This window comes from Nycticebus coucang, chromosome 10 (assembly GCF_027406575.1).
Source record: "Nycticebus coucang isolate mNycCou1 chromosome 10, mNycCou1.pri, whole genome shotgun sequence".
Classification (NCBI taxonomy): domain Eukaryota; kingdom Metazoa; phylum Chordata; class Mammalia; order Primates; family Lorisidae; genus Nycticebus; species Nycticebus coucang.
In genome coordinates, this window is record NC_069789.1 from 49124114 (window position 1) to 49149014 (window position 24901).

The 24901-nt window shown below is 41.7% G+C and overlaps 1 protein-coding gene across 1 annotated transcript in view; it reads right to left on the reverse strand.

Annotated features, from left to right (window-relative positions):
- Positions 1–15449, reverse strand: part of FLVCR1 (FLVCR heme transporter 1) — a 37515-nt gene extending 22066 nt beyond the window's left edge. Inside the window, exons 1-3 of the mRNA XM_053607651.1 lie at positions 14670–15449; positions 13068–13212; positions 2831–2971 (exon numbers count right to left, since the gene is read on the reverse strand). Of these exons, the coding sequence (XP_053463626.1) occupies positions 2831–2971; positions 13068–13212; positions 14670–15377 (994 nt within the window). The 5' untranslated portion in view covers positions 15378–15449. The remainder of the gene's footprint in view (positions 1–2830; positions 2972–13067; positions 13213–14669) is intronic.
- Positions 15450–24901: the final 9452 nt, after the last annotated feature.

The window sequence follows — 24901 nt, forward strand, 5'->3', positions numbered from 1 at the left end:
GCCTGTGGCTCAGTCGGTAAGGCGCCAGCCCCATATACCGAGGGTGGCGGGTTCTAACCCGGCCCCGGCCAAACTGCAACCAAAAAATAGCCGGGCGTTGTGGCGGGCGCCCGTAGTCCCAGCTACTCGGGAGGCTGAGGAAAGAGAATCGCTTAAGCCCAGGAGTTGGAGGTTGCTGTGAGCTGTGTGAGGCCACAGCACTCAACAGAGGGCCATAAAGTGAGACTCTCTCTACCAAAAAAAAAAAATCCTAACAAACTAAACAAATTTTAACCTAATCATTTATGTATAATCAAGTGAGCACTAAGTGATGTGATATTAAAGATGAGGACATTAAAACTCTGTATCAGAGAAGACACCATCTAAGACTCTCATTCCCATTTTCCCCTTCCCCTTTGCCTATCAAAATACAACCCATTTTTTAAGACCCAGCTCAACCAGCCCCTTCCATGAGGCTTTTGCAGCAATCCTCAGCCCTTCCTTTCACTTCTTCTATCTGGTAATGCAGCCTGAGGCGTTTGGCATGCACTCGCCTTACAACAACTTCTCTCGTGTTGTTACCTTTTTGATAAATACGTGCATCTCCACAATGTTGGCTACTTTTCAGATATTATATTATCTCCCAAACTGGATGATAAATTGCTTATGAGCAGAATTTATATATCATGCTTCTTTCTAGCTCCCACAGCCTCTAGAGCACTATTATACATGTTGTCAGTATTTAATAGTTATTGGTGAAATAAAAGAATAAAAGAATGAATAACAAGAATGAACAATAAGTGAGGTAAACATTAACACATGTAGAACTGCTTAAGGAAAAAGGAACATATTTCAGGTAAGAGAAATTACCAAAACTAGAGTAGTGTGTATGCATGGATGTATATCTGTGTCTGAGTGTGTAGGTCTGTAATGGGGGTTGGTTATAAGTTTGGCTGAAAGAGAATTTTGTATTGGGAAACAGAAAGAGATAAAAGACTGGAAGAAAAAAGCAGTCTTAAATGAATTTGTTCTATCATATCATAGTGACTCATTGTATTTTCTCTGTATCCTAGTTAGGAATATTAGGTTTAATCTAAACAGGGAGGTACCAGCAAAATTAAGAAAAGGAACTATGGCATGCTGAAGTATTTAAGGATGAGATGATATAGTATCTGGGATTTGCTCTAAAATATTCTAGGGGCTCAGCGCTTGTAGCTCAAGCGGCTAGGGCAACAGTCACATACACCGGAGCTGGCAGATTTGAATCCAGCCCAGGCCAAAAAATAGCTGGGCATTGTGGTGGACGCCTGTAGTCCCAGCTACTTGGGGTGCTGAGGCAAGAGAATCTCTTGGGCCCAGGAGTTTGAGGTTGCTGTGAACTGTGACACCATGGCACACTACCCAGGGCAACAGCTTGAGACTCTGTCTCCATAAATAAATAAATAAATAAAAATAAAATAAATAAATAAAATATTCTAGGAAAAAGCAGGGGAAATGGATAAAGTGAGAATGGCAAAATGATAATTAATAATTGTTGAAGCTGGGCAACGGTAGACATAGGTGATGGGAACACACAAGTTTCTTAGATTAAATGTTCTACTTTTGTGATTAACAATTTCCACTAAACAAAAGGGTCAGAGTTCAAGTCAGGATATAATCTGTTACAACATTTATGTACGAGGGTGTGCAATCCTAAAAAATTGTGAAAAAGAGAACAGCAGTGAGGTAAGAAATAAGGAGTGCTGAAACAACGTTAATGTAAGAAACAAGGACTCTAAAGAAAGCCAACTGTGTCTACGAAGTTACCATGTTAAGATGAATTATCTGTCAGCTGAAAGGAAAAGAATTTTTTTGTTGTTAGAATTGGTTAAGGCGACCTCCTTAAAGTCTAGTTTTGATTGAGTAGTCAAAGTACAGTGTCCTAAAAGTTGCTCTTGAAGTCACCATACATAAGGAAAATGAGAAATTGTAGCTAAATATACCTTTATTTACAAAATATTCATTACAAAATTTTATAAAATATTTACAAAATACTCTCTACATGTTGGCCACCTCTGTAAAATTTTGTAATGAATATTTGGTAAATAAAGGTATGTTTAGTTACAATTTCCCATTTTCCCTATGTATGGTGACTTGAGGGGTGACTTTTGGGACACCTAATATATGCCAGTTTGCACAGGGTCTAAGAAAGCAATGGTCGATAGCATTTCCATTGACACACTTATTGCAGCCAAAACTATACTTCGTAAACAACTTACAATACTTTATGAAAACTCACAAAGAAGATAGCACCTCTGTTTGAGAACTATTATTTTTTTTTATTTTAATTTTTTTTTTGCAGTTTTTGGCCGGGGCCGGGCCTGAACCCACCATCTCCGGCATATAGGGCCGGCGCCCTACTCCCTGAGCCACAGGTACTGCCCCTATTTTAAAAACAAGTAAGATCCAGCCTAGACTTTTTTCCTTTTAGTTCAAAATCTAAGTTCATGACTATGCTACAATTATTTTTATAAAGAATCCATAATGCGGGCGGCACCTGTGGCTCAGTCGGTAAAGCGCCGGCCCCATATACCGAGGGTGGCGGGTTCAAACCCGGCCCCAGCCAAACTGCAACCAAAAAGTAGCCGGGCGTTCTGGTGGGCACCTGTAGTCCCGGCTACTCGGGAGGCTGAGGCAAGAGAATCGCTTAAGCCCAGAAGTCGGAGGTTGCCGTGAGCTGTGTGAGGCCACGGCACTCTACCGAGGGCCATAAAGTGAGACTCTGTCTCTACAAAAAAAAAAAAAAAAAAAAGAATCCATAATGCTTGAAGGTTTATCTAGACATTAAAGAAAATAAAAGAAAACCACTTACCATAAGTGATCAACAGAAGGACAAAAGGAATGTTTTTAAACAGGTTTCTGATTGATTTCTTATAGGAGTAATCTTCAGGGGGACTGTCTTGAAGAGCTGCTTGAGCCTGACTTGGTGGATACTGAGGTTTTTCTTTGAATGCTGAGAACATATATGAAAGTGATTATATATAATTAATGTATATGCAATATGGTGTTGATATATAATACATTATTATAGGTATCTTTTTTTAAGTTTAAAGAGGTAGTGAAAGTCCCTCATGATAAGGTTTTTCATTTTCACTGATTTCTAAGTGAAGAACGGTTTGCCATTATCATCTCAGTCCTCTGAAACTGAAGAAAACTCAGAGATTTGGCCAATTTATATAAATGAATTGCAAAACCATCAATCATATGCCATGACCTTGCCCACTGATTATTCCATTTTTACTTAAGCAAAATTAACTTTTACTACATCAAATAATCATCCATGCTATTTCAAAATTCAGTTCAATCTTTAATTAGAGGTAAACATCAGATATGAATAAGACAATATACTATTAACCTTTTAGAGGACTATACTGAGTTAGTATTATTATTATTATTATTTTTGCAGTTTTTGGCCAAGGCTGGGTTTGAACCCACCATCTCTGGCATATGGGGCGTGCGCCCTACTCCTTTGAGCCATAGGCGCTGCCCTAGCTAGTATTATTTTAATAAAATTTGATATAAAGTCTATCATCTGATCCAATTACACCTTGGAACTAAAAAGGCCCAGATGTGTTCAGGGAAGCAGAGCTAAGTTTTCCTTGCTGACTCACTCAACCTGCATACGGAAAGTACAGGGGCAGAGCTAAGAGACATAAAAGTATGGTACGTGGTGTGTGATACTGTAAGCTTAGCAGTGCCCATTTCTAGTTAAGAGATTTCATAGTCTTCTCAGCCAAGCATGTAGAGCAGTGATTTTCAACCAGTGTGCTGTGAAAAATTTTAAAGATCATAGAATTATTTTTGAAAGAAGTTGAAAGCACAGTCAGTATATTCTTTCTTTTTTTTTTTTTTTGATCAACATAATTTAAGTGTGCCGTGAGGTCAAAAAAAGGTTGATCAGGCCCTGGACATGGAAGTGTACGTGGTGGGTTCAGGGCTAAAACACAGTTGGGAAGAAAAGGATCAATCAACTTCCTGCCATAGATGGTTAGGGAGAGATTTCTATAGGGTTAGACTAACCAGAAGTAAAGACCAATTGACAAAAAAGCTAACCTTCTAAAGTATGGTAGGACAGAAATTAAAACCTAGTTTTTGTATTGATTGAAAATTTTTAACTACTAATTCAAAACTTTTAACTACAATGATTTTTTTTTTTTTTTTTTTAGAGACCGAGTCTTATTTTATCCCCCTTGGTAGAGTGCCACGGCGTCACAGCTCACAGCAACTTCCAACTCCTGGGGTTAGGTGACTCTCTTGTCTCAGCCTCCCAAGCAGCTGGGACTACAGGTACCTGCCACAACACTGGCTATTTTTTTGTTGCAGTTTGGCCGGGGCCGGGTTTGAACCTGCCACACTCGGTATATGGGGCCAGTGCCCTACCCACTGAGCCACAGGCAGCACCCAACTACGATGATTTTTAACTATAATGAAGGAAAAATACTGTATTTCATTGGATCTAATATACTCTGATGCTTGTACTCAATGATTTTGCCAGGTATCCAGAGAAAATTTTCATATAACATGTCTCTATTACCACAAATGTTAGATGTCATTGATAATTAAAGCATCTTAATTTCATTTTAAAAAGTACACCTTAGGCGGTGTCACCCAGCTACTTGGGAGGCTAAGGCAAGAAAACAGCTTCAGCCCAAGAGTTTGAGGTTTCTGTGAGCTGTGACACCACGGCATTCTACCCAGGATAACAGCTTGAGACTGTCTCAAAAAAATAAAACAAAATAAAATACAAAATAAAGTCAAAAAGAAAAAGAAGATAAAGGGAGGCCGGGCACAGTGGCTCCCAGTACTTTGGGAGGCTGAAGCAGGTGGATTAGCTGCTTTGAACCCCTGCCTAAGCACAGGGGTTCAAAATCAGCCTGAGCAAGAGAGAGACCCCATCTCTAAAAAACAATCAGGCATTGTAGTGGGCATCTGTAGTACCAGCTACTCAGGAGGCTGAGGGATGAGGATCGCTTGAGCCCAAGCGTTTGAGGTGGCTGGGAGCTATGACACAATGGCCATGGCACTCAACTGAGAGCAACAAAGTGAGACTCTTTAAAAAAAAATTAGAATTTTTTCTTTCTCTTTTTTTCTCTTACATTGGCTATTTCTTAATTCTGGCACGGAAGGCCTGCTTTGTAATTTGAAAGTAGGTTAAATCTGATGGAAATGTCAACTGGAAATTTAAAAATAATACAAATTGTGAGATTTTACCACAGGTTTAATGAATCAGAACCTCCAGGATGGAACCTGAGAATCTGTGTTAAACACAAAACGCCTCAAGTGGTACCAAAAGCCAAGCAGGTTTGAGAACTACTAAGAAAAAAAGAAAAAAAGAAACAGGCTTGACTCCTGTTGCTCAAGCAGCTAAGGCGCCAGGCACATACACCTGAGTTGACGGGTTTGAATCCAGCCCAGGCCTGCCAAACAATGACGGCTGCAACCAAAAAATAGCCGGGCATTGAGGCGGATGCCTGTATTCCCAGCTACTTGGGAGGCAGAGGCAAGAGAATTGCTTGAGCCCAGGAGTTGGAGGTTGCTGTGAGCTGTGATGCCACAGCACTCTACCCAGGGCAATAGCTTGAGGCTCTGTCTCAAAACAAACAACAACAACAACAACAAAAAAAAAAAAATAGAAAAGAAAAGAAAAAAAGAAATAACCTTTACAACTTCCATGAAATACCATAATTCCTTAATTTTCCTGCTTTCTGCTAAAAATAAAAAGGTAAAATTCTTTGCTGACCAAAACATTAAACACATATTTTTTTTTGTTTTTAGAGACAAAGTCTTGCTCTGTCACCCTGGCTCATTATAACCTCAAATTCCTAGACTCAAGCAATCCTTGCAGCAATTTGCCTTGGCCTTTGGAGTAGCTGAGACTATAGGTGCAAACCACCACACCTGGCTAATTTTTCTATTTTTTGTAGAGCTGGGGTCTTGTTCTTGCTCCAACTCCTGACCTCAAGCAGTCCTACCAAAGTGCTAGGATTACATGTGAGCCATGGCACCCAGCCATATACTTCTATTTTTACAGATCTCAAAATTAATTCCAGAGGAGCTATAACTCATAAATGTTTACTTTTTAATATCCTTTTGCTGGAAGACTGGTAACATAAAACATTTTAAGTTGTTGCAATTCTTCTCTTTCTTTCACCTTACTCAGCAGTTCTCAATCTGTGGATCGTGACCACTTTGTAACAATGAAAATACATCCTGCATATCAGATATTGACATTATGATTCATAATAGTAGCAAAATTACAGTTATGAAGTAGCAACAAAAATAATTTCATGGTTGGGGGTCACCACAACATGAGGAACTGTATTAAAGGGTTGTGGCATTAGAAGGCATTAGGAAGGTTGAGAACCACTGCCTTATATGATCTTTACACTGTTGGGATGCCCTGAAAAATCTCTTTTTTTGTATCCTACTGAGTCAAGAGATATATCTTTTTATTAACACTAGAAACATAGAACTCACCCAGTGGTAAAATAAAGTTTCAGAATATATAAACTATGCTTCAATGTCCTGGCTTTTAATGAATTTTACATCTTTTACTTAGGTTTACTTAGGTACTCACTATTGTAAATAAGTCTAAATGGCCTAAATCTAAACTCAAAAGCCAAAAAGGAAAACAATCCTTACCTGTATTTAAGTCCACTAGATTTATTTTCTGAATACAAGTGTTATACTTTAGTTTGAGACAGTCAATCTTTTGGCAAAAATCAAGCCTTTGTCTACCAACTATATGCTATAGTATTGTCAAACTTAAATCTATATGAAGAGGCCGGGCGTGGTGGCTCACGCCTGCAGTTGAAGCGCTGTGGGAGGCGGAGGCGGGTGGATTGCCTGAGCTCAGAGGTTCGAGACCAGTATGAACAGCAGTGAGCCAGAGTAAGACCCCGTCTCTACTAACATCAAGAACATCGCCAGAGGAAGAAGCAAATGAACAACAAAAAAGAGTACTTCAAACAAAGAAGAATGAACAAGGAAGTTGAAATTAAAAATAAAAAATTTTTTTTTTTTTTTTTTGCAGTTTTGGCTGAGGCCAGACTCGAACCTGCTACCCCTGGTATATGAGGCCAGCGCCCTACTCCTTGAGCCACAGGCACTGCTCAAAAAAAAAAAAAAAAAAAAATATCTATATGAAGAAGAACAAAAAGCCATTGATTTATGACCTTGTATATGCTGACATGCTACTGTGAAAGGACGAAATATGGCCTTTTCTTCCTTTTTTTGAAACTGAAAAGTAAAAATTCTACCATCTTCTCGTCTCCCCACCCAAAACTTGCACTAGTAAAATAATTAACAATTATTCCCCATCCCTGGCATTAGGCTTATAAAATAGCCAAAGTATTCCTGAGTACCACATTTAAACTTTTCCTCCTGTGATAAATAAGTAGCCAATTTATTCCCATTTAGGGTCACTTGCACTTTTTAAAATCAAGTTATAATTTTATCTTTTGATTTTATTATTTGTCCTTGAGTAATTCAAGCAAATATTACATATATTACCTTATTACAAGAAAAACAAATATTTGAATCCTGACTCTGCCCCAGCTCACTGCAAGACTTTGAAGAAGTCAATTCCTGTCCCTCAATTTTAGCTTTCTCATCCATAAAATGGAAATAATAACAAGCTGTTATGAGGATTACATGATATTATCTAAAAGAATTTTACAATTACTGGTGGCGCCTGTGGCTCAAGGAGTAGGGCACCAGCCCCATATGCCGGAGGTGGTGGGTTCAAACTCAGCCCCGGCCAAAAAAAAAAGAATTTTACAATTATTAAGTGTGACACAAGATATTGTCTTTTTAAAGAAATATTCAGAGTAGGCTGGGCGAGGTGGCTCATGCCTGTAATTCTAGCACTCTGGGAGGCCGAGGCAAGTGGATTGCCTGAGCTCACGGGTTTGAGACCAGCCTGAGCAAGAGTGAGACCCTGCCTCTAAAAACAGCCAAGCATTGTGGCAGGTGACTGTAGCCCCAGCTACTCGGGAGGCTGAGGCAAGAAAATCGCTTGAGGCCAGGATTTTGAGGTTGCTGTGAGCTATGACATCACAGCACTCTACTGAGGGTAACAAAGTGAGACTCTGTCTCTCTCTCTTTTTCATTTTTTTTGTAGAGACAGAGTCTCACTGTACCACCCTCAGGTAGAGTGCCATGATGTCACATGGCTCACAGCAACCTCCAACTCTGGGCTTAAGCGATCCTCCTGCCTCAGCCTCCCGAGCAGCTGGGACTACAGGCGCTCGCCACAACGCCCAGCTATTTTTTTGTTGCAGTTTGTCTGGGCCTGGGTTTGAACCCACCACAATCGGAATATGGGGTCAGCGCCCTACTCACTGAGCCACAGGCGCTGCCCCAACAAAGTGAGACTCTGTCTCAAAAAAAAAAAGAAAAGAAATATTCACAGTAGAACCTAGTATGCTGACGACCCAAGGGACTGTAACAAACTGGTCAATATATGGAGGTGGTCAACATAAGGAACTAGGCCTACTGTACTGATACATACATGTGGTGCATGTCCAGTCTATGAAAATTACATCAATTGGGAGGTACCCGTAGCTCAATGGGTAGGGCACCGGTCACATATACCAAGGCTGGAGGGTTCAAACCCAGCCCGGGCCAGCTAAAACAATGACAACTGCAACAAAAAAATAGTTGGGCGTTGTGGTAGGCGCCTGTAGTCCCAGCTACTTGGGAGACTAAGGAAAGAGAATCGCTTGAACCCAAGAGTCTGAGGTTGCTATGAGCTGTGATACCATGGCCCTCTACCCAGGGCGACAGCTTGAGACTCTGTCTCCAAAAAAAGAAACTTACGTCAATTTAAGGAAGTGGTCAACTATGGGTTTTCAATAATCAGGAAGAAGAGCGTGAAATTCTTATAGACTAAGTAAAATATATTCTGTTAAAAGTCTACAGCTATGATGACAACTTAGGGAGAGGTGAAAGAGAAAAAAAAAAGTTTACAGCCTACATTTAGTTATCTTAAATATAAGAATCAAAAATAAAGTTATATATACATATTATACACACATGTGCTTGAAAACATTAACATTAAACAGTTTTTGGCCAGGGCTGGGTTTGAACCTGCCACCTCTGGCATATGAGGCCTGCGCTCTAGCCCTTAGAGCCACAGGCGCCACTCCATTAAACAGTTTTATTGTGATTACTTTTGGTTTTTGTCATCCACTCATTTTAGTAAATCAGTAAAGGATTTTAACAGACACACTTGAGTTAAATGACATACCCTGTTTCCCTGAAAATAAGACAGTGTCTTATTTTAAGGTGTGCTCCCAAAGATGCGCTAGGTCTTATTTTCAGGGGACGTCTTATCTTTCCTGTAAGTAGGTCTGATTTTCAGAGGATGTCTTATTTTCGGGGAAACAGGGTAGTTTACCGCTCTGATGGACAAGAACAGCTTTTTTTTTTTTTTTTAGGACATAAAAGTATAAGTGTATTTTATATTAGAGAGAGCAAAGACAGTAGGGGGAATTGGTGAGAAAGAGGGAGAGAAGAGAACAGAGGAAGGGACTGAGAGAAGGAAAGATGGGGGAAGACAGAAGGAATAGCTTTCGAATACACTGGCATTACCTTTTATGCAAGAACTTGGAACTGGAACAAAAGCAGAGCAGTTCCCGCTACTTGGGAGGCTGAGGCAAGAGAATCACCTAAGCTCAAGAGCTGGAGGTTGCTGTGAGCTGTGACACCATGGCACTCTACCAAGGGTGACAAAGTGAGACTGTCTTTAAAAAAAAAAAAATAATAATTGGATTGGACTTTCAATGTAATTATGGGTTGAATTTAGAGGGAAGTTGGATCATCTCTTAGTAATTAAGGAACTTCAAGCATCTTTTAAATAATCCAAATTTCTTCAACAGAAAATACTTGGGACCTCGGTGCCTGTGGCTCAAGTGGCTAAGTCGCCAGACACATATACCTGAGCTGGCAGGTTCAAATCCAGCCCGACCTGCCAAACAATGATGGCTGCAACCAAAAAATAGCTGGGCATTGTGGCAGGTGCCTGTAGTCCCCGCTACTTGGGAGGCGGAGGCAGGAGACTCACTTGAGCCCACGAGTTGGAGGTTGCTGTGAGCTGTGATGCCACAGCACTTTACCCAGGGTTACAGCTTGAGGCTCCATCTCAAAAAAAAAGAAAAGAAAATACTTGGGTACAAGAAAAACAAGTAGATTTTTCATGTAAATGCTATTTCCAACTTAACATCTTTGTATTACAACCACATTCTATCTTGCTTTTTACACTATGCTTGGTATCATAAGATTAAAATTATAAACTACAAAACTTGACAAAGAGCCCTTTTTTATTCTATTCCACTTTTTCCTGATTATTTTTCCTATCTATATTTCTACTCTCTATCCATAAGCTATAAGTACATAAATAATTAAGTACACAAACAGCCCTCTCTTTTAATTTCTCAACACATGACACCAAAAATGGTCATACCCTATTATACCTCTTTGTTCCCTCATTTTTACAAATAAAAATCTCATATTTGTAACAATTTAAACATATGCATCATATATGACACATATGACACAATCTATTATTCTCGCTTCTTCCAAAGAGAGAAGCATTGTAGATTTAAATAAAAAAATTAAAACCAGCCATCAAAAGAGAATTTGTACTTTAAAAATCCCTACTGGGCAGCGCCTGTGGCTCAGTGAGTAGGGTATCGGCCCACGTGAGCCCCTACCCCATATACTGAGAGTGGCGGGTTCCAACCAGCCCTGGCCAAACTGCAACAAAAAAAATAGCCAAGCTTTGTGGAGGGTGCCTGTAGTCCCAGCTACTTGGGAGGCTGAGACAAAAGAGAATCGCCTAAGCCCAAGATCTGGAGGTTGCTGTGAGCTGTGACGGCACAGCACTCTACCGAGTGTGACAAAGTGAGACTCTGTCTCTAAAAAAATAAATAAATAAAAATTCCTACTACTGGCTCGGCACCTGTAACTCAGCAGCTAGGGCTCCAGCCACATACACCAGAGCTAGTGAGTTTGAATCCAGCCCGGGCCTGCCAAACAACAATGACAACTATAACCAAAAAATAGCTGGGTGTTGTGGTGGGCTCCTATAGTCCCAGCTACTCAGAAGGCTGAGGCAAGAGGATCTCCTAAGCCCAAGAGTTGGAGGTTGCTGTGAGCTATGACACCATAGCACTCTACTGAGGGCAACCAAGTAAGACTTTGTCTCAAAAAATAAAAAAAGAAGAAGTCCTGTGGTAAATTCTACATACGGGATCATTCTCCTTAGCCCTCCAGGGCCATGGCATGGTTTCAGTCATGAATCAGTAAGGAATGTAGGTTTAAAGACATTGTTGCTGATTGCGTGTCTTCTTTTTTTTTTTTTTTTTTGAGACAGAGCCTCAAGCTGTTGCCCTGGGTAGAGTACATGGCATCACAGCTCACAGCAACCTCCAACTCCTGGGCTCAAAGTGATTCTCCTGCCTCAGCCTCCCAAGTAGCTAGAACTACAGGTGCCCGCCACAATGCTCAGCTATTTTTTGGTTGCAGCTGACATTGTTGTTTGGTGGGCCCAGGCTGGATTCGAACCGGCCAGCTCAGGTGTACGTGGCTGGCGCCTTAGCCACTTGAGCCACAGGCGCTGAGCCGAGTGCATGTCTTCTTAAAAAAAAAAAAAAAAATCCCTACTGCCAATGGAAGGTCCATTTATGCAAAATATATAAACAGCATTTCTTATTTAATCTAGCAAATCAAATGTGGCTACCAGAAAAGCACACTTAAAAAGGTTTTACTGGGGGGTGGAGAGGTTTTTTTTTTTTTTTTTTTTTTAACAGTATCTTTTTTTTAAAACTTTGTTAAACTAAACTAAAATAGTATCTGGGTAATTTGTCCTTTTTGAGTAGTCTGGACACAGCAAATATGCCACTCCCTAACTAACTGCAAACAAAAACCAACCATAAGTAGACCAGACACACCAGAACACTTCACATGCTACCAGGAGAACATTTTGTTCATTATCTTAAGGGAAATTAAGTATGTGGGCTGAGCTTCCTATACCTGGATCCTGCAGTTCATCTACCAAGGCAGGCTCTATTGAAACACTCTAGAGTCTTCGGCATACATTTCTTTGAAACCTGAGGATTTCATATCTGGAGATCATAAAATATAAGTTTTTCATTACTATTATAACCATAGTAAAAATATGTAAATTTTTAAAACTCCAGCTATAATACAGTTTAATTATGAGTTTTAATGACGAAAAGACAGTCTTTCACCTTTATAGGTAGTTACTTCCCTCTTCAAATCAATTTAGATATAGAGTATCTAAAGGGCAATATTACAGTTATGTTAACAGCAGTATTACTTAAATAATCCCTACCTATCCTTTTCCCTGAGATCAAAACTGCTTCCCATTAAAAATAAACTTAAAAAGGCAGACCTTCCCAAAGCTTCTTCCAAACTGATGATGGCTGCTCGCAGCTCATTTTGACTGACTGCTTCAAGAGATAGGCCCCGATGAGAGGACTCAGTGACAAAGGGTGGCAGCCGTGCTTTGCTGGAGTAACCTAACAAGCAGATAGTTGCCACAGTTTGAAATTCTGCTGAAATTCAGCTTGCTGCTGCCAGGATCATTCACTGGTCAATATTTTCAGATCCAGTTAACTGTTAAATTGGGGATTCTTGGGAGGATTTGCCATTAAAAGGAAGACCTCAGCCTGTTTGCATCACTTGAAAGTATGACAAGAACTTAGTTCTGGCTGGGTAGGAATAGCATACAGACCACATAGATGAATATGAGAAGAGGTGGCAGGTAATATGTTTGAAACCAACAGTTATCAAGAAGAAAAATTAGTAGGGAGATGAATGAGATGAATTAGTCTTCAAACCCAGTTTAAGATAGAGACAGTGGACTATAACATACCCCTGGAATTAGAGCATTCGTTACCTGAGCAAGCAGTGCATGGTAAGAATGAAACAAGCAAATGGCATTTATCAATAAAAAATTTCAGGGTTATTTTCAAATTTTTGTCGTGCATTTATCCAAGCTATAGGGAAAATAATTCACTTACCGATTACTGTCAAAATAAATAAAAGTGTAGCCACAGCTGATGTTCCATAAAACATGATGCTAATATTACAAGCCAGGAGGTTTGTGTTATTCTGTGTGTTGGGCACTAAAACTGGTGGTAGCAAAAAGCCAACCGCAGTGCCAAGCTGTAAAATAAATAGTATTGTTAACAGCTATTCTCATTACAGAAAAAAGTCAATTCTGACATAAAGAGGACAGGTAGTGTTTATAATGTTTTAATGTCTTTATTCTTACTGTGCTGTTAAAGGGAAAATATTAACCTTCAATATAATTTTATCAATGTGAAAGAAGAAAAGGTTCCTATTCAACTATGCAGATGTAAACAACTAAGTTATCAGTCAAATTATTTTGGATATATAACTACTAAGACTCAACGTACCCCTTCTTCTGTACTTTTAGATAAAGGAAGTAAATTATAAAGCAAAAAGCCAGTACAAAAAAAAAAAGAAAAAGACAAACAAACAAAAAGCAAGTACAGTTAGTCTTTTCATGTATTTTAAATATATCTTAATGTGATCTTGTTAGAGCAAGTAAAACAATAACTTTTTTTGTTAAGTAACTACATGTATTGATATATATATAGAGAGAGCTGAAGTTCTTGATATACAGATTTTTAATTAGATTCCCTTCCAGCTGAAGGAATATAACTTATATGAAGTTTCATAAGACACCTTATACAGAATTTAAATTACAGGAAAATAATCAGTCTTAATCTAGAAATGCAACTGAATGCTAATAGAATTTGAACCTATGGTGTTAGGAAAGACTACTTAACTCTTTAATGGAGCTTGGCAAGGTCAGTCACTCTTGTACAGTGGATTTCCTAATCTGTCAGTTGTCTGGCATTGTCTTACTGTTAAAAATTGGTAATTGGACTCAGTAATGCTGTGAAGTCCTTACCACCAGACCATTTAGAAGTCTTTTCTTTTTTTTTTTTGTTTTGGAGACCTGGTCTTACTCTCCTGTCTGGGCTAGAGTGCAGTAGCCTCATCATAGCTCACTGCAACCTCAAACTCCTGGGCTCAAGTAATCCTCCTGCTTCAGCCTCCCAGAGAGGTTGGGCCTACAGCCACAAGCCCAACTAATTTTTTCATTTTTTTTGTAGAAACAAGGTCTTGCTATGTTGCTCAGGCTGGCAATAGTCATTTATAAGCATTTTTATGTAATAGGCACTTTGCTGAGTGCTAATATATAAAATTAAAAAGCTGTTCACAATGGCCACTCAAACAGAAACAATCTTCCCAGAATCCAGCAAAGAATACACTGGTGAAAAAACCAATACCTCCTTGAGTCTTGCTCATTATTGCACTGACAAGTTTTCTATCATGTTAGGCATATACAGACCAATGCAGCTAATAATTTTATAGGTAATTTCCAAAGCAAGAGGACAAGGTGGTCACTTTAAACTGGTTTTGAAAATTCTGTCCTTACAAAGAAATGTAAACTGATCTTTAATCCAAGACTGCCTCTTTGGACTACTCACGCCTCCTGAAGGCTCATCCATATAGATCATGAGAGTCCACAACAGGACTTTTTCTGGTCCTTTAATTATCCGACTTTCACCTGTCATTCTAGTCCTTACCTGATTGCCTAGCACGGCGGTGGCACAAGCAGTGGACACTTCTCTGGGCCCAAACCACACAGAGGCAATGCGGGAGGGCAAGCCCAGAATGAACACCTGAGCCACGGAGCACAGGCACTGGCCCAACATGGTGACCCAGAAGAGATGCGGCTGCACGCTGCCGCACTTGATCCAGCTGCCCAGGCAGTTGAGGCCGGAGCCCAGCAAGGCGGTGAGCCGCAGGCCTCTGGTGTCCAGCAGCCAGGTGGCCGGGAAGATGAGGGGCACATAGGCCAGCATGTACACCATAGACAGCCAGTCGATGTGCAGCAAGGTGACGCCGTAGAAGCCCTCGAAGACGTTGCTGATGATGCTGTACTGGATCCACTGAAAGGCGTTCACCAGCGAGTACAGGCTGAAGATCAGAAGCACCACAAAGCGCCGCGCCGAGAGCGCAGTCCGGGGTAGCAGGGTGCCCTCGAACGCCTGGGTCTCCTCTCCCGGGCCCGTGGGCAGCAGCTGGGCCTGGGTCTCCTCTTCCGGGGCCAGCGGAGTCTGCAGCCCGCCCCGGGGGACCCCATTCAGGGGCAGGCAGCCAGCTTTCAGTCCGTTCTGCGGATCCACGCTCTCCTTCCCGGCGGGCGCGCCCCTCCGCACTAGGAGGTATCCCTTCGCCAGCGGGTGCCCAGGCGCTCCCGCCGCCCCCTCCTCATCGTCCGGCCGCGCCATGTCCCAGGGCTCCCCGGCGCCGCCTCTCCGCCCCAGCACCCCTGGCCCGGAGCCCGAGGCCCTCCCGGAATCCCTCCCCCCTCCCCCCACGGCCCGCCGCTCCTTCCCCGGAGGCGCACTACGGGAACCGCAGCCAGCGCTGCCAGCGTGCGCAGGTTAAGGAACCCTCTCCACCCGCCGCCGCGACCACTCAGTGTCGGTCCCGCCCCGACACTGGCGCGTCAGCGCGATGACCGCTCACCGACCAATCATCGAGCGCCCTCGCCCGGCGCGGCAGCCAATCCAGGGGCTGCCGGCGGGGAAGGCAGGGAAGAAGGCCGGGGAAAAGGCAGAGAGGAAAGCTGGCGAGAGAGGCCAGCCGTGTGCCTTCCTACCGGGAAGAGCTGGGGAGCTCGGATTTCTCCGCGCCGGGGGTGGGCTGGAGGCGGCCTGCAGATTGGGCAGCTCGGGGCAGCGGAAGGGACGGCAGAAACCTAGCGGGGTGGATCACCCTCGCCCCCGAGAAGGACTCCTCAAGGGCACCGTCCAGCGCGCAGGCCAGGGACAGATTTGGCTTCTCGCCCTAACACAGCTGTCCCTCTAGGTGGGAACCTGACTTTAGAGGACCACGTTTCATAAATACGTGCTATCTCGGCAGAGGAAAAACTGCAGAAAACGTTCTAGTCCAGCTAGTGAAAGATGTTGTGGGAAATCTGCCCTTGTGAAGCTGGAATTCCCCTGCCACCACCTTGCTGCCTTGGATGAGGAGACGAGAACAGCAGTCCAGGCTCCCTTAGACCAACGCATGTAGTTAATAGTTCCTGGACACGTCTATTCAGTGCTGTGCAGCGGGTTCCAGGTGACAAACTTGGTTGGAACAGTATGTGTCAGACACTGTTTTGTGCTCTGGAGAATAAAAAAAAGCGAGACATATTTCTGTTCTCCAGGGCACGGGTAGCCTTGCCCTGCTGCTCCTTAGGAAAAGAAGGAGCCCTGCTGCTCCTTAGGAAACAATATGTAAAAACAAAAACAAAGAGACCCCAACCATTCATTCTTAGAGTGAAATTGAAACTAAGTATATGTAGTATAGGAGTTCTCACTATGGATTTATCTTAAAAAGTGATGATCTTTAGAACTCTAAGCCCTATACGTCTTCTTATTGCCTCTTACATTTTGGTTTTGGTCATGTATAAAACATCAGGCACCTCTCTGTGCAGGTGGACTGCTACATGTCCTAAACTGATGAATCTGTGCATTCTAATGTGATCTGTGGCTGCCCTATGTAAATTGCCCCGACACACCCTCATTCCTGAATCTTGCTTTTTTTTTCTTCTGAGCATCTGGAACAGGCATTCTCAAACTACGGCCCGCGGGCCACATGAAGCGGTGTGAATTGTATTTGTTCCCGTTTTGTTTTTTACTTCAAAATATGATACGTGCAGTGTGCATAGGAATTTGTTCATAGTTGTTTTTTGTTTTTTTTTTTAATACAGTCCGGCCCTCCAACGGTCTGAGGGACAGTGAATTGGCCCCCTGTTTAAAAAGTTTGAGGACACCTGATCTGGAATGTCTTATATTTACTTTTTCTGTTGTTTTTTCCCCTCCCTCCCCACTAGAATGTAAGCTTCAATAAGGGAACACGGCTGAAGGTTTTGTTGCTTTTTGCTGCTACTGCTGTTTTCCAACAGTTGTAAGAATACCCGGCATATAGTAGGTGTTCAATAAATATTTACTGAATGAATGCAGCCAATGAGCATTGTGTTACTATTGAATACTTTAAAAAATTACTTGCTTTTCAAATAAACCCATTTCTTTTTGTAAAAAGAAAAAAATTTTTTTAAATTTCCTCAACAAACATTGTTGAGACAGAGTCTCAGGCTGTTGCCCGGGATAGACCATTGTTGCCAGAGAAGAAGTAGGTCTGCCTGTCACTGAGCCAATGAATGGAGAAGCAGACAAGAGATCAGCAGTTTCACTTTATTGTACAGAAAAGCCAGTAATTCTGGAGAGCAGTGAATATATTTCTTCAAAGACCTGCTCTGCTGTCCTGTTTCCCTTTGTTATTTTTATACTCTCACAGTAAAAGTAAGGTTATTAATCATCACAGTCTATGTTAAACAGATTCCCCTTCATAGGTTACAAGGTTACACAATATCCCCTTATCTTAAAGTGGTTTTATCTTCAAAGCATTCCTACTCTAAACTAAATTTGCTGTTAGTCTCTACTTTACTAAGTGCATTACTCAGCGCACTTCCTGCACTGGGTCCTTGGCACCATGGTCCTTGGAGTGTCCAGTTTCCTAACTTTATGACAGAAGGCCTTGGATGTGTATAACTCTTAGATGGCGGCACATGGGCCCATGCGGTCCTGCCAGGGACTGTCCAGTAGTACCCTGCATATAATGGCTATTTTGGATAACAGTGACCACCATTACAGTGGTGTCATTATAGCTCACAGCAACCTCAAACTCCTGGGCTGAAGTGATCCTCCTGCCTCAGTCTCCTGAGTAGCTGGGTCTATGGGCTGTACCACAGTGCCCAGTTAGTTTTTTCTATTTTTAGTAGAGATGAGTCTTGCTCTTGCTCAGGCTGGTCGGAACCCATGAGCTCAAGCAATCCATCTATCTCAGCCTCCTAGAGTGCTAGGATTATAGGGTGAGCCACCATGCCTGGTCCTCCTGAGATCATGTCCCCTGGTACTCACAGAGATCATGTCTCTCTATGTTCTCAGCAAGAGAGATTGGGTTGGGAATTCCCTGGGTATTCTGGACAGCCAGTCAGCTCCTAATTTCCCTCCACATTTTTACCAGCTGGCACCTATCCTCCTCAGATGCTTTCCTTGCATATGACAGAGCTCTGTACGAGTATTTAACTCTCTTGCCACCTACCTAGAGTATACCACCAAGTAGGGAAAGACATCGGATCTAGAGACAGGATAGATGGGTTTGAATCCCAACTTAAGTACTCACTACCCTGTTTCCCCGAAAATAAGACATCCTCCGAAAATAAGACCTAGTTACAGGAAAGATAAGACGTCCCCTGAAAATAAGACCTAGCACATCTTTGGGAGCACCCCTTAAAATAAGACACTGTCTTATTTTTGGGGAAACAGGGTAGTTATGTGACCTTGGGTAAGTTACCTAGCTGTTTTCTAATGGGATTATAGGATTATGTTTTTTAGGATTGTTATGAAGATTAAAATGTTTCACCCATACCTGGCATGGTAGGCATTCTCAGTTACAGGTAGTGAGGTGATCTGGTGTAGCAGTTAAGTATTCAGGCTTTGGAACCAAAGGTCTTGGGTTCAAGTTCTAGCTCTTTCACTTACTAGTGTATGACCTTGGACTAGTTATTCTGTGTGTGTATATGTGTGTGTGCATATACAACTGTATAATGAGAACAATATTCTTTGGGAGATGATTGTGAGAAATAAATGACTCGTAAATATAAAGCATTTAAATGGCCTAAAGTCTGATCTATACTAGCCCTCTACAAATTTTACCCATACCCCTTATTATCAACTCATATCTTTGTGTTTCTCATAGTCATATCCCCCTTGATTTGACTCCATCTTGTCTATTTAAGCCTGCTTGAATCCTCCTGGAGTTACTCCAAGATCTTTCTGATTAGACTGATGGTTGTAGGGCCTCCCTGGAGGATGCTGGCAGGGCTGCCCCTGAAGGACAGCACACAAGGGTGTGCTCAACTACTCTTCGTTTAATAAGAGACAGATTTTTTAGTGTGGAAGGTGATCAACAGTTGAATAGACCACCATACAGAGAGCCATTAGATGATCATCTACGGCAGACAGATATATTATAGATATGATTCCTGCGTTCAATAAAAAAATTACCTATGTGAGATCTAAGATTTCTTTCTTTCTTTTTTTCTTTTTTTTTTTTGAGACAGAGTCTCACTCTGTAACTCTGGGTAGAGTGCCATAGCATCATAGGTCACAGCAACCTCAAACTCTTGGGCTCAAACAGTCCTCTTGCCTCAGCCTCCTGAGTAGCTGGGACTACAAGTCCCCATCACAGTGCCTACCTCTGTTTTTAGTAGAGATGAGATCTCAATCTTGCTGAGGCTGGTCTCAACTCCTGAGCTCAACGGATCCTCCTGTCTCAGCCTCCCAGAGTGCTAGGCATGAGCCACCGCACCGGGCCCTAAGATTTCTTATGACTTTGAGTTGCTGTGATTTATGAAAAATAAATAAAGTATTTCTAATGAAAGGATTAAGTTCCTTGCCTATTTCAGCAAAGTTCCATAAAGTAAAGAATGGAGTATAGAACAGGAGAATGCTCAGCCATGTGTCTTTGTAGTGCTACGCCATTCTAATTCCTTAATCTTGCCTTTTCTCTCTCCTTCTCTCTCTCCTTCTGTGGTGGGTACTTATTAACCAGTTTAGGGATGAGTCATACTTATCATGTTTGGATGTGTAACATAACATGAACCTTAGTCTCTGTCAGAGAGGACATTACAGGGAGCATCACTTGGCTAGGAGTCGAGTTTGAGCTACCTTATGGGTGTGGGATGCCAGATTGGAAAGATTTGAATAAGAAATTGGTTGGTGATACGGGATCTGAATATCATCCAGGAGTCAAGGTCCAAGATGCTAAGTAGGAGTGACGTGGCTGTTTCTGCGCAAAGGTTTCCTACAGTTTAAGAGGTTCAGAGGTTAAGATGGAAACCAAAACAATTCTTTTGGGTGTTTGATCCATGGTATTCCCAGGGAAGGTGGGTAGATTGGGGCAACCTTGCCTGCAGTTGCATCCACTAGCACCAGGCTCTGGCCACCTGAGTAGCAGAGGCTCTTGGTGGGAAGACCAAGGTGGGAGTAGAGGAGTAGAAAAGACTCAGAAAAGTTCAGAATCCTCCTGTGTATACTTCTTTCACCCATTGAGACATTTTAATTGTATGTATTTATTCTATTCCTAGAAAGGAAGTCCCAGGATTTTTTCTCCTATGTTTTCATCTCGTTTCCTGTTGATCCTGCCAGCTGAGGTCATCAGTACAATGAAAACAAACTGATAGAAGAGGAGCAGATTATTCTCCCATTTTTCTAAATCTCTGAGCTACACATCAAGACTGGGAGCATCTTCCAAATTTACTTTGGAAATGTGTTTTCTGACGAGGGAGAGGGAAGACTGAAAGTGATCACTCCCCACTTCTTTAACCTGCCTGTGAGGTTCACAGTTTTCCCAGCTGTCTGTGATCATTAGTGATTTTGAAATTGCCAGTGTGCCACACCTTTCACCATTAACTAAGATAGACTCTCATTGGATTAAAGATTTAAACTTAAAACATGAAACTATAAAAATACTAGAGGAGAATGCAGGGAAAACCCTTGAAGAAATTGGTCTGGGTGAGTATTTCATGAGGAGAACCCCCCGGGCAATTGAAGCAGCTTCAAAAATACACTACTGGGACTTGATCAAACTAAAAAGCTTCTGCACAGCTAAGAACACAGTAAGCAGAGCAAGCAGACAGCCCGCAGAATGGGAGAAGATATTTGCAGGGTATATCTCTGACAAAGGTTTAATAACCAGAATCCACAGAGAACTCAAACACATCAGCAAGAAAAAAACAAGGGATCCCATCGCAGGCTGGGCAAGGGATTTGAACAGAAACTTCTCTGAAGAAGACAGGCGCGTGGCCTTCAGACATATGAAAAAATGCTCATCATCCTTAATCATCAGAGAAATGCAAATCAAAACTACTTTGAGATATCATCTAACTCCAGTGAGACTAGCCTATATCACAAAATCTCAAGACCAGAGATGTTGGCGTCGATGCGGAGAAAAGGGAACACTTCTGCACTGCTGGTGGGAATGCAAATTAATACATTCCTTTTGGAAAGATATATGGAGAACACTCAGAGATCTAAAAATAGATCTGCCATTCAATCCTGTAATTCCTCTGCTGGGCATATACCCAGAAGACCAAAAATCACAACATAACAAAGATATTTGTACCAGAATGTTTATTGCAGCCCAATTCATAATAGCTAAGTCATGGAAAAAGCCCAAGTGCCCATCGATCCACGAATGGATTAATAAATTGTGGTATATGTATACCATGGAATACTATGCAGCCTTAAAGAAAGATGGAGACTTTACCTCTTTCATGTTTACATGGATGGAGCTGGAACATATTCTTCTTAGTAAAGTATCCCAAGAATGGAAGAAAAAGTACCCAATGTACACAGCCCTACTATGAAACTAATTTGGGACTCTCACATGAAAGCTATAACCCAGCTACAACTTAACAATAGGGGGAAGTGGGAAAGGGAGAGGGGGTGGGTAGAGGGAGGGGGATCGGTGGGATTACACCTGTGGTGCATCTTACAGGGGTATTTGCGAAACTTGGTAAATGTAGAATGTAAATGTTTTGGCACAGTAACTGAGATAACGCCGGAAAGGCTATGTTAACCACTGTGATAAAAATGTGTCAAATGGTTTATGAAGCGAGTGTATGATGCCCCAGGATCATATCAATGTATACAGTTATGATTTAATAAAAAGAAAAAAAAAAGAAAAAGAAAAAAAAAAAAAGAAATTGCCAGTGTGACCAAGTTTTATCATCACAGTTAGAAACTAAACATTGGAACATGGCCTAATACCTCAACTGCCTGTATTAGCCCCAAGAATTTGCTGATGCAGATCTGCCTTTCCTGTCTGGCTTAAAATTTCCCTGTTGAGTCATTTAAGTATAACCAATGTCAAATCATAACTAAGTTGCCCCTGTCATATCTTATTCTTTCTCCTTTTTGCATAAATTAATCGATCAGATTAGCTAGTTAATAAGTTGGCCTTAAAGATAATGGATTCAGAATGACAAATTTAAAAAAAGGAAGCAAGATAACCTGAGATTTCCATTTACATATTTAGCCTTGGCTGTTCCCCATTCCCCAGCAATTGTCATTTGATATTTTATTTTATTTTTGATTTTTACTTGTTTTTTATTTTATTTTTTTTGTGGTTTTTGGCCGGGGCTGGGTTTGAACCCGCCACCTCCAGCATATGGGACTGGCACCCTACTCCTTGAGCCACAGGTGCCTATTGTGTTCAAGAAGAAAAAAAAAACATTGTTACTTGTGTTTAAATCACCATTTAAAGCTGTTACTTTCTATGGGTTCAGCATCTGTAGCTCAGCGGCTGAAGCGCCAGTCACATACACTGGAGCTGGCAGGTTCCCATCCAGTCTGGGCCTGCCAAACAACAACCAAAAAATAGCTGGGCATTGTGGCGGGCGCCTATAGTTCCAGCTACTTGGGAGGCTGAAGCAAGAGAATCGCTTAAGCCCAGGAGTTGGAGGTTGCTGTGAGCTGTGTGAGGCCACGGCACTCTACCGAGGGCCATAAAGTGAGACTCTGTCTCTACAAAAAAAAAAAAAAAAAATTTTCATTTAAAATTATTTGTTACTTGATTAACATCAGATTAAATCTAAAAATGCCAAATTCTTCTAACATTTTAATACAATTTAAGATCATTTATTTATTTATTTATTGCAGTTTTTGGCCAGGGCTGAGTTTGAACTTGACACCTCCGGTATACGGAGCCAGTGCCCCATTCCTTTGAGCCATAGGCACCACCCCACAATTTAAGTTTAAATTCATGAGTTTATATTACCCTAGTAATTCTGAACACAACATAAGATCTAAAACAAGAAGACTTACAGGCAGTGGTGTGTTGGAACCAGCTTGCACAGGCTGTAGAAAGCTGATTGAGAACATCTCTTTCCAACTTCAGTGTCAGTGACATCACTGAAGGTAACAGGAAATTGACCAAAATGGGAATATTTATATAATGGAAATTGGCAAACGCTACATTTGTCAGTACAGCACTGCTTACATTTAACAAAGCAAATCATCCAAAGCACTTAAAACGTACTCACAAACTTAATAAGTCAAAACTTTTGATTAAAACAGATTTTCTTTCTCTTTCTTTTTAGGAATGGGGTCTTGCTCTGTCACTCTGGCTGGAGTGTAGTGGCATGATCATTGCTCACGCTGCAGCCTCAATCTTCTAGGCTCAAGAGATCCTCCTGCCTCAGCTTCCCAAGTAGCTAGGACCACAGGTGTGTGCCACCAACCTGGCTAATTTTTCTGTTTTTCCTAGAAACAGAGGTCTTGCTATCTTGCCTAGCCTAGTCTCAAACTCCTGGCCTCAAGCAATCCTCCTACCTTGATCTTCTACCCTGATTCTCCTACCTTGATCCCCCCACCTTGGCTTACAAAATGCTGTGATTGTAACACTTAGCTTTCTAAAGGTAAATCGTTTTACTTCCAATATGCTTTTAGCTTGTTTTGTCTTATTTTTATTTAATTAATTAATTTATTTTTCGAGTCTCATTTGGTCACCCTGGGTAGAGTGCCCTGGCATCGTAGCTCACTATAACCTCAAATTGTTGGGCTCAACCTCCTCTTGCCTCAGCTACCCTGAGTAGCTGGGACAAGTACCTGCCACAATGCCCAGCTGGCTTGTTCTGTCTTAAAAGTTTTGGTTGGTCTGATGGTATTGAAAGCATGCTGGAGCTTTAAATAGAGGGATCTTGAGTGGTCAGATAAATAATTTTTATTTTTTTGAGACAGAGTGTCACTTTGTCACCCTTGGTAGAGTGCCATGGCGTCATAGCTCACAGTAACCTCAAACTCTTGGGCTCACGTGATCCTCTTGCCTCTGGAGTAACTGGGACTACAGGCACCTGCCACAACACCCAGCTACTATTATTATTATTATTAATTTGATTATTATTATTTTTTTTTTTTTTTTGCAGTTTTTGGCTGGGGCTGGGTTTGAACCCACCACCTCTGGCATATAGGGCTGGCGCCCTACTCCTCTGAGCCACAGGTGCTGCCCTATTATTATTTTTTTTAGAGATGGGGTCTCACTCTTGCTCAGGCTGGTCTCTAACTTCTGATCTCAAGCAATCCACCTACCTTGGCCAGATGCTTTCGTTGACACGCCCCCTCTGAGCAGAGAGGAAAAACCAGGATGAAATAAAGAGTACACACCACATTAAAGTATTCACACCTTATTGATAGACATAAAAAAAACTCTACAAAAGTTAAGACAAAACTTAACAGTAGAGGGGTGGCTGAAATGGCTTACTAATCCTTACTCAAATTTTTACTTCTTATATACCCAAAGCTACCCCTTTTCCAATGTGGTATTCTTTTTTAATTTGTATAGTTCAAAGCAAAGATCACATTAATCCTTAGCATAACTCAGTGACCTCTTACAACATTCCACTTCAAAAGTTAATATTCAGGGCCAGGCACGGTGGCTCACGCCTGTGATCTTACCACTCTGGGAGGCCAAGGCAGGTGGATTCCCTGAGCTAACAGGTTCGAGAGCAGCCTGAGCAAGAGTGAGACCCTGTCTCTAAAAATAGCCAGGCCTTGTGGCAGGGCCTGTAGTCCCAGCTGCTTGGGAGGCTGAGGCAAGAGGATCATTGAGCCCAAGAGCTTGAGGTTGCTGTGAGCTGTGATGCCATGGCACCCTCCAAAGGTGACAAAATGAGACTCTGTCTCAAAAAAAAAAAAAA